This window comes from Mya arenaria, chromosome 5 (assembly GCF_026914265.1).
Source record: "Mya arenaria isolate MELC-2E11 chromosome 5, ASM2691426v1".
NCBI lineage: Eukaryota > Metazoa > Mollusca > Bivalvia > Myida > Myidae > Mya > Mya arenaria.
The window spans coordinates 65,185,597-65,197,002 of NC_069126.1; the positions used below are offsets into that span (position 1 = coordinate 65,185,597).

At 32.4% G+C, this 11,406-nt stretch overlaps 1 protein-coding gene across 2 annotated transcripts; it reads right to left on the reverse strand.

Moving 5' to 3' along the window:
• Positions 1-1,618: 1,618 nt before the first annotated feature.
• On the reverse strand, positions 1,619-11,329 carry LOC128234103 (uncharacterized). Of its 2 annotated transcripts, none has more exons than XM_052948112.1 (9): positions 11,284-11,329; positions 8,065-8,363; positions 6,846-7,130; positions 6,255-6,532; positions 5,671-5,985; positions 4,288-4,443; positions 3,211-3,256; positions 3,038-3,093; positions 1,619-2,034 (listed from the first exon to the last, which is right to left on the reverse strand). In XM_052948112.1, exons 5-9 carry the CDS (start codon positions 5,975-5,977, stop codon positions 1,928-1,930), a joined length of 672 nt encoding a protein of 223 aa, XP_052804072.1. In that variant the 5' UTR covers positions 5,978-5,985; positions 6,255-6,532; positions 6,846-7,130; positions 8,065-8,363; positions 11,284-11,329; the 3' UTR covers positions 1,619-1,927. The 2 variants fall into 2 exon arrangements, with proteins under 2 accessions (XP_052804072.1, XP_052804071.1); XM_052948111.1 differs by having other exon boundaries at positions 11,035-11,302.
• Positions 11,330-11,406: the final 77 nt, after the last annotated feature.

An 11,406-nucleotide genomic window follows, 5' to 3' on the forward strand; every position in this document is an offset into this window, starting at 1 on the left:
CACATCATCAGCATCCGGAAGTAGTGATAACATGTACATGTGTGAATCATTCGGCCGCTCTGATCAGAGTAAATGAGTCAATACAGTAGACTGGTACTCGAATTTACTTTTCCTCAAAAACACAAGTTATAACGTTATACAGATACGCGGCATATGGTTTTTATTTTACATTAATAGTATTTAAACAATCAATACCAAAAATCATGCTGTGTTTAAAAAGTGCTGAGTGCCATGCAATGATTAGTTAAATAATAAACTTTGTATTTAAAAAGAAAATGTCACGGAAACATGCAAATTATGTCGAAAACAAGAACAGCCCTGTTAATAAATTAATACCAACATTTTATACAAAGGATAACAATACTTTTAAAAAACAACAACAACAAATATCCTGGTTGTTTACTACTTAGACCGCACGCTTGATTCAGTTTACGGACCCACAAGACATTTCGAATGCGCGACGGGCACCGTGGTTAGCTGATACTGGTCGCTTTTCGGATAAAAGAGAAAGCGGCTAGCAGTCTATCAATAAAGAGCTTTGAACGGAAAATGTCGATGCGTACTTTTCCAATATGTTCATATTCTTATTGCATTTAATCTGACCGTATGCAAGAACATTCATGTAGTTAACCCGATTAACTTACTCGCTACGTACCCATTTCTTGTGCTTCATTAAAAGAACATACAATTAGCTTGTCTTGTTAGGAGAACTATTGTTATTGGATATTTTCATTGTAATCAGTTCTGGTACTACTTTGATTATTCAAATTCGCTAACGGCAATCCAATCAAAATCCAGCGTATGAATACATTACGTCAGTGAACCCCCAGATGCGGCTTGAAAATGCAGACATCGCGGTTACGGCTATGAACTAGGCCACAAGTGCCCTAGTCCAAAAATCGCAATATCATGAGAGAATGTCAAGAACGGCTACATGTTGTTTTGGCTGACCATAATGGTCGTCATTGTTTAAAATTGATATATCAGCTGTCTTAAAGTATTTACCAATTTACAAATTAACGTAATAAATGAAGGTCCTTTTTGTATGTCAGTCAAATCTTCTTGAAGTGTTTTATTGAATTGAATGTGCAAATTTGACTTGATTTTGATTTAACTACTGACCATCTAACTTCATTAGTAAAACTACATTATGATAAGTAAAGTTGATATATTTCCAGGTGTATCAGAAATATATGTGACCTGCTCGAAGGGCATTGAAGACCGCTTTATGCAAGGATAAAAAGTAACATTTCTGAGATGTCATTCAGTGATTAAATATGTTGAATATATATGTGATTTATAATATCATTATTTAATGTCATTTAACGTAAATTTGTACGAAATATGTCTTCATTAATACTCTGTGTTTCTAAGTTTTGATATTCATCAATCACAACTATGTACAGTAAGAATGTAACAGCCCTGTTAACTAAAGAACACTTAAGCAGCAAGGTGTCTATTTTGTTTATCTAGAGCCGGTTACATATCCTTCTTCCAAATCGAATATTGTTTTCATTACAACTACATGTACAAACAAAGTTCTACGAAAGGATCTGTTCTTTGAAGATGAAGAATTTATTAAATAAAGTATGATAAAAATTATGTTTGAGTGGTTTAAACAGAATATAGAGTATAGAAAGCAATTTGTAACATAACTTTGTGAGGTACCCTCTTTCATTAAGCCTTTTGTACAGTACATTGTAAATTTAAAATGATAAGTCAAAATATTTTAAAACATTAGGAGTATTATAGTAGGAAGTTTGACAGTCAGGTTTTGCTTTTAAATTAAGAATATCTCAGTTTTCAAATTTCGATAAATGTTTAAATTGCAAAATACATGCTAAAGATCAAACATTGTAACAAAGTCCATGTATACACGTCACAAAAGGAAATGGTATATATTTACAACACCTTCGAAACTTTAAGTTCATGTTAATGCATTGCTTTGTGTTGATGGCAATTTCAAATTTTCATATATAACGCTGTCCTTTAATGGTGTTTGCAACCTGCTTTCTGCAGTTCTTCTCTGAAAGTCTGAAACGAAACAAAACATGACTTAATTTGAGATGGTGAGTCATTTGAGATTATTTGCGTTTGCAGTCGTCAGTTGTTTAGCGGAAGGCAGGTTCAGCAATATGACTTCATATTTGTTAACACGACAAAAGATAGATGAGATACCCAATAATCTCGAATGACTAGGACATAAATAACTTCACTACGGGGAAGTTAATGAGTTTACTGACGCCGCCTGGCAACACTGCGAGCCATTAACACGCAACATGTACAATAAATAACTAGCGTCGGTAAATATTGTATTTTAAATGCTTTTTATAATAATGTACTGAAAATAAATTAAGGACATGGAAAAAGAACCAAACTAAAAGGCTTAATTACTTGCTTAATTGCTTAATTGTTAAACTTTATCCGTCATACTATTGTTCAGACTTGATGTATTGAAATGATATACATATGTTTATCAATTGGGATTAAATATTTGCATGATCATATTTTTCTTGAATGTGTTACTTATCTATTTAATCAAAAGAAAAAGCGTATATGTATTTTATAAATTTGCATGAAAAATAACATCTCCATAAGTGGTCATCTTTACAAGGCGTATGTTCCAGACAGTCGTGAAATTACATTAAACTTAAGATAAGGAACCGTTAAGTAAAATTGAATGGAATAAAGGATTTTGTCTTAATAAAAAATTGATAAACGATGTCGGTCTTTATTTGTACAACTCGATTCCTACTTTATCATTTGAACACGATCGTTGCTGTAAGTTCAGTCAACAAATTTTGTTTTATATAAGAACACGTTTACGTTTTAATAATAATGTACAAAGAAGTCCGACAACCCCAAGTTCGGTTGATACAATTTTGATTTAAGTAAACTATACAATGCATGTTAAAGCATATTTATTCAGTTAAAGGTTGTGTCTCTTAAGATTGAGGTTCCAACCTCCTGAATCATTATGGCAAAACTCCTTACATGAAATTAACCATACCAATTAAAAAAATAAACTCATAAATACCAAGATGTTTGTATTCGGTAACTGTTCTTCTGTGAACCATTGAAATATCGACGTACCTAAAATAAACAACATATCGGTTACAATTTCGAGTTATAAATGTGTATAAAACTGTCTATAAAGACCATGGTAATACACTTTATGATATTTGGTAAGTTTAAAAGGTTTTAATTTACTGTGTATCATCTTTTGAAACACATTCTTCCCTCCGTCTGTCACATTCTGAAATGCAAAAATGACATCTGTAAGACAAAGTACAAAGTATGTTTTCCGTTTGAGATGTATTGGAATAAAGTATTTAAAATACTCTTATATGCCTTATAATATTTGGTTTGTTGTCACAGAGAAGGTACGTTAGCCAATGAATCCAGTTTTTATCGATACGATTATTAGATATTTTATTAGAAATATATTTTTATAGATATATTAGATATGGTGACAATGAACAAGAAGTATCAAAAACAAATGTAGCCGTCAATACGTGGATGTTTCTTGTCAGCATCTAGTGGCCAAGAATAAATTAAAAAAAAAATCGTAGAAAGGTCGGTCATGAACGTAGACGGCAGAGAAAAGGGAGCTTAAATTTACATTATAAATGAATTGTAATAAACCCCATGAGCAATTGTGATCCAAGTAGAAAGAACTGAACACATGCGATATGCTTTATTTTTAACATATGTACCAATCGTTTGCATATCGATGTCACATGGTCAAGGATGATTATAACGTTATTCAAATTAGGAACAATCGAAAGGAGTCCATGGTTAGTGTCATGTCCTAAAATTTTAAGATGAACTCTTACTCCCAGATAAGACTTACCACAATTAATAATATTGTTTTAATATTCCAAAAAGGATGAATATATTTCGGAAACAATGGTTCTTATGAAGGATACCGAGTTCAAATTGAAAGAAATGAGCTCGAAACACGGTAATTCTAACTTGTGAGACTACATTAGACTACAGTAAATTTTTCAGCATTCACCAATCATTTAATATTTTTACGCTTTCTGCTATTAAATATACGGTTACAATATTGTTAGCAGTAAATAATATTTTCCATAAATGCATTATTTAGTAAGAAGTTAAAGGTTCATCAGTCAAAATTGATGTTTGTTATACATGTAAATGTATTGATTTTGAATAAGAGTGGCACTTTAACGTAGATTTATAACTTTTAAGAAGACTTCCTGCTCATAAAAAACAGCAACCGTTTAAGACGTATGAATGTCGTATGCCGTATGATATACTCACCTAAGCCACTTTGCCGTTTTCTATTAACACATTTAACAATTAAAACTGCTATTATCACCACGGAGCACACAGCGGCGACTATGCCTCCTATCACTGGTCCAGTTACATTGTCAAAAATGGTCGAGGTTGATGTCCCACCGTCAGATCCAGCGCTATCTAGAAAACAGTTTGAAAGACCCATATAACATTAGTCTAAACAAACAGCGTTTGCAAATATCATATTTCCGTGAACAATTAATATATATGTATATTTAAACTAAAGAATCCAATCGCATGCTACCTTAAATGCACGATTGAAACCGGAACATATTATAATATGTTGAAGTTGTGAGGGGGAAATGTTGTACCACGTAAGATTGACTATGTGTTGAGATAAGTGCTAAATATCTGTTAATAAAAAAAGAATCTGAAAATCTTGTAATTCTTATCTTGCATGTAGACATAGATATAATTGAGAAGTGTTATCGTTACATAGGATTTAACCATATCCTCAAATATGAGGTGATGTTTTTTGGCAGTACGTGTTACATGATGCTTGATATTGTAATCGGTGTGGTGCCAATGAATAGGGTGCGGTTCCAAGAAATGTCCTCGCAAGATTCAGCACTGGTTCTCCCATTCGATGCACCCGTTGTCATTAATGTGTTTTGTCATGGCGTATTTGAAGTGTATATATTATTTGGTATGATCTTATTATTTTATACTTCATTGGCTCCGAATAGGATTATATGATTATTTTTATATAAAAATGTTCGGACAATAGTGGAGTTAAACGCTCTTAATCCGGTTTAAACGTTACCTGAATTATAAACTACTTCATTCATTGTCATTTTTCATTGCGTATTTAAAAGGTTTATACTAACTGGTATGCTATTTTTACTATATATTTTATTGGCTCCAAAAAGGAATATATGAATATCTTTATTAACAATATTACGGCAAGAGTTGTGTTTAACGCCAGTTACCACGACTAGTCCAGTAGCGAAAAAAAATCGTTTGAGCGTTTAACTTATATATTTATACTGTGTTCCATCAGCATTTTGTTATCCTAGACTTTGCAGACCTTAAACAATAATGTTTTGGGTCCTTGTATCTGTATGTACAGACATGTAGGCTTATTAGCCACCCACAGTAATTTAAGTTGCTCATTGACTCAATGCATTCGTGCATTAAACGCAACACCGCACAGTATGGGTTTATAATAACTCTTTTCACTTAATGTTACTTAGAACGATTCGAGTCTCTAAAATTCTTTGAATTGATTTTAACATTAAAATGCTAGTATATTTCAGAAGCAAACCGTAAGAAGTTGTGCAAAATGGAAATAACTTGCATGTTTTAATGTGTACCTTATAGTTATAATATCATTCAATCTAATCTTACCATTAAGTATTATTCGGAACGTTTCTTTTAAAATCCCGAAATCATTTTCCGCAGTTACTGAGTAATCACTCAAGTCCCACAATCCAACGTTGGTTATTGTGACTACAGATGTTGAGTTGTCTTCCGTTGTATTAATCGTGACTCTGTCCAATCCGTCATGATCAGTTGAGAGTACCATATGATATGTAAGATTTTTCCATATAATAGAGCTTGGGAAAGGGTTCGAAAATACTGAAAAGTATAAAACTGCCTTCCCCCCGGGAGTGGTAGACACGACTGTAGTTGGCCGTTCATTATGCTTATACATTGGTGCACCTGCATGTAAAATATATATTGAATGCATAATTGAACCTTCTGTTCATTAAGAAACTTATTTAAACACATAAGAAACATGTAAGCAGATTAAGTATATAATACTTCATGTATTATTTAGTGAACATTCAACATAATTAGACAATGAAATCATCAAATACGTGTCCATCGATTATTCCTGTTATAAAATCCTTACGAAATAATTGCTTAAACTTATCAATATGAGTTTATCGATGAATGCATATTTTTCATAATCGGTATCAAACACATACATCTGACATCAACTGTGACGTTTCTCCTGTCGGGTTGGTTACGATTGTGCTTGTTTTCAGACACACACGAAAACTGACCGATGTCTTCTAAGCACGAGCTGTTCTTGATATAGTGTAATTGATTATTTTCACGGGTATAGTTTAGGGTGGTTCCAACGGGTGATACAATGCTAATATCATATCAGCAGGTGGATCACTATCCACTTCACAAGTAAGTATAAATTGATCCCCACGATACACAGTAGAATTCTGAACAGTAAACGTAATCAAAGCCATATCTGAAATACAAGGTTGGAAAGTAAGCTAAGGACAGCATACCACAGGTTAGTAATGACAACAAGTTATAATAATAATAAGCCATTCTTTCTAAATAAGGTAATACTCCAATAAAACTATTAAAAGACTGAAACAAAAATGTAATCACAAATGGTACACAAATATGTAGTCTCTTTACGGACTTTTGAAGAACATTTATATTTAATTTACATTTCTTGATATCATGCACCCTTGTTACACCCTTTCTGTAAGTTACAACATTTTTGATTTCATCAGTAAAAATGCAATTTGATGGTACAAAACCAGCAAACATACACTGGACATCCACATATACGTGTTCCATATCGCTTCCTGTTACTTCTTGACATCCAGTTGGGTACATTTTATTTTTAGCCAAACATGTAAATACTCCTTCGTCAGTTCGAGAAATGTTATGAATTTTAAGGTTCTGATCAGATGTATTTCTTTCAGGTTGATGAGTGCTTCTCCAGGAATATGACGTAGCATTTGGCTTTCCCGGTTCCGTGTTACAAATTAAACTAAAGTTAACACCTTCAATGACCTCAACCATTGTGTTGAGGTTAGTTATTTTTGGTGGATCTGAAAGATAAAGCAAATTTATTCAACGCAGTTGTAACACGATGCTTCTGGCATCCAATCATTTAGATACATTCGGTAAAAGAGATTAAAAGTGCAACAGTAAAAATGCCTGCTTCTTCTGGGTTATAAGTTTTTGCATTTTCAGGAAACATTTTTGATGATCCCTGGAGGCAAGAACATATATTTCCTCCATCACGGACCTGGATATCTGGTTATTTGATTATAGAGGATAAACGTTTCTTTATCCACGGGTATGTTTCCCCGAAGGGTCAAGCAGAGTGTCGTTTCACACTGGTAAAGATATAACACATGGATAAAGAAATTCATTAATTTCAAGAGTAACAGGACATATACTAGTAATTAATTATTTAAAAGGACAAGGAAATCTGAAAAATAGACTGAATTACAGCCGTAACAACTTTACAACAAATAACTAACATTCACTTTTTCAAATTTAATTGATGACTTGTTATAATTCAACTGATACAATTAAACACTGATATCGTTTTTGACATGAACATTGTTTGTCTTAAAAGTGTGAGTGCGATTCGTATGGAGCTAGTGTCAGTAAACCTAAAAAAAAGGACGTTTTAATCAACTAACTTCACCTCAATGGTTGAGCAAATGCACATCATATTGGCACATGTCTATAAAAAAGGTCCTATTCTAGTATGAACACATTTTTTATATTGTACTTACGTAAAGAAATAACTGCAACCTTTAGTGTGCAAACAAAGTGCATGACGTAGTAGTATACTTTCGGTGCTTTATAAGAATTAAGCAGTGATATAAATCGACTAACTGTAACCTGACAATGGGTTTTATATAAGTACAATACGTAGTTTGTCAATGGAAGGACGCAATTACCAAATTATTAAGCAGAATTGCATTATTTTGTCACTACTGTTTGGGCATTTTGCACGATGATACTTACACAATATATCAAGATAAAACGATGAATCATTTCGTCCAACCACTGTTATTCCGTATGATGTGTTCATTGTGTTGGAAGCTTGACAAGCATAGGTTCCTATATCTGTTTTAGAGGCCTTCGGGAAATTGAGTGTACTCGATTGTGAATGATTGATCCATTGGCAAGTTGGGTCCGGATTTCCAGCCGCAAAGCACTCCACACTCACCCGATCCAGTTCTAATACTTGAAGGAAGTTGTGGTCTAACATAGAGTTTTCATGCACGTTGAGTTGACTAAAATAACAGGAATATCTGGCGGATCTGAATTTAATAAAAACTGTGTTACAAACATAACTGGTTACAACCAACAACTTCAGTTACAGCGACTAGACCAGTAGCGAAAATAAAATCGTTTAAACGTTTAGCCATACACAGTGTTTCATCAACATTAAGTTATCCTAGACTTTGCAAACCTTAAACAATGACATGCATACACAATACGATTATTTGAAGACTGGCAGTAGCCTGAACAATTGATTTTTTTAAATATTGGAATATTCTAATGAAACTTTTCAAACCTATTATTCAACTTAAGAGATGTTCGGAACAGTTAATATTTTCAAAATTGACCATGAAGTTTTAATGATTTTTAAAAAACCGTTACCAACACTCAAATAAAAAAAAATGTCTCATTGTTCAATCCGAAAACAGGTAAATTGACCTTAAACAGCTGTAGGATGTTGTTAACCAGCTTTAACCTGTTTTCTGTAACTCTATTTGTCATCATGGTGGTATTAATTCTATTTAACCATCTTTGGAGAAAACAATTGAAAGATAATGTCTATGAAATGCCTTAAATGATACCTTTAAAATACAGAATAAAATATGTTCCTATATCTTTAACAAGAGAGATATCAACAAGAAATTGTTATTGGAATCACATAATGTTTGAATTTTCTGCTAATAGTATGAATATAAATTGATATATGTCATTTTGAAATCTTAGCCACAATATTAGTATTACTTTACTAACAAAATACTTCTTTTAAATACGTAAATATGTAGATACTAGAATGATGCAATGAATTACATTTGTTAAAAGTTAAAGCATTAATGTTTAAGTTTCATTAATCTAAAATACTGCCATATTTAATTTTATTTAACTGAATTATAATACCGGTTCTTTAAAAAATCATTATTCATAAACTAAAAACGTCATACATACTTATAGTTTTAATATAAAGCTTTTCATAATTTCACTTACAATTTATTACAAAAACTTATTCAGTATCAAATTCAATTAAAAAAAGTAGATAAATTGAAACACATCCCTTTAAGCAGACTTTTAAATATTCGTCTGGAATTGTTGACGTCCGAAATATATGCACACTTGAATTTTCAGGTATTATTGATATTGAGCATTTTTGCCGTAAATAAATCAAAAAAGTATTTTTCCCAAAAATATGCAAACTATAACACTTTGCATTTTTTGAAAGAATGGGTATGAAACTATACTTCTATTACATTTTTGCATTAATGCAGAATCTTTAACCCATTTTTAACAAAATCTAAAATTCTAAAATCTTGCATATTATTATTATAGAATAGCGTGTACCACAAGATCAAAGTATTAAACTAATGTTTTAACACCTTAAAATAACCTAATTGGAACCCACTAAAATCCCTCAAGTATAAATGAATCTACGGTATAGCTTATGACACCTTACTTTAATGACTTATGATACCTTGCATTAATCAATCATGAAACCTTGTATGCATGTCTCATGATACCTTGCATGAATGACTCATGATATCTTACATTAATGACTTATAATACCTTGCATTAACGACTCGTTATATCTTGCATGCATGTAACATGATACCTTGCATAAATGATTCATGATATCTTGCATGAATGCCTCATGATACCTTGCATTAATGACTCATGATATCTTGCATGAATGTCTCATGATACCTTGCATGAATGTCTCATGATACCTTGCATGAATGTCTCATGATACCTTGCATGAATGACTCATGATACCTTGCATGAATGTCTCATGATATCTTGCATGATTGTCTCATGACATCTTGCATGAATGTCTTATGATACCTTACATGAATGTCTCATGATACCTTGCATGAATGTTTCATGATACCTTGCATGAATGTCTCATGATACCTTGCATGAATGTCTCATGATACCTTACATTAATGTCTCATGATACCTTGCATGAATGTCTCATGATACGTAGCATGAATGTCTCATGATATCTTGCATGAATGTATCATGATACCTTACATGAATGACCCATGATACCTTGCATGAATGCCTCATGATACCTTGCATGAATGTCTCATGATACCTTGCATGAATGTCTCATGATACCTTGCATGAATGCCTCATGATACTTTGCATTAATGTCTCATTATACCTTGCATGAATGTCTCATGATAACTTGCATGAATGACTTATGTTACATATAATCAAAGACTTATGATCCATAGACTGAATGACACTCTTTGTATGAATAATGCATTGTGCTTAGCAGAAATGTCGCATAATATTTAGCATGAATGATACATGCTATCCAGCATACATTACACATGATGTCTAGAATGATAAAAGATAATATCTAAATCAATGATAAATGGTATTTAGCATCAATGACTCACAATAACTAGTATAAATGATTCATGGTACATAGCATAATTGACTCATGATTTATAGCATGAATGATATATGATACCTAGCACAGATGCTAGAAAAGCACGGCGAAAGACTATTCATTTAATGAATGATTGCATTCAAGTGTATGGAAATGAATAATAAAGTAGTCTAAAGATCGTTTGTAAAGATATTACACTATCGCACACTGTTTTTCTTGCGATTTAAATTATATTCAAAATGTCATTAGTTCATACATTAATATAAACACAACGTACTCAACACAGTATACACAGTTTGCATAGTTTGTCTTTAATAACTTACATTGAACATTGATATCAAAAGTTGCATTAGAATATCCTCTGATTTGCGGTCCGATGCTCGGAGTCATGACATTTTCAACCATCAATGTATAGCTTCCGTGATTCCCACGGTGAATATTTACAAAGGATATATCTTTTCCCGTGGATGTATTTCCTGTTGGCCATATCCAGGTGAAATTGGTTGGTTTAGGGTTTCCGTCGCTTGAGCATTGAATTGTAATGTTTGAGTATAATGTAACGTTCAAAATACCTTGGATTAATTCTGCATTGCCGACCTCACACTCTATACGCTCTGGTTTAACTGTAACGGAAATTTGACTACAATATTCGCAATAATGTAGAACAATTTTTTTCAATAACATCAAAACATGTA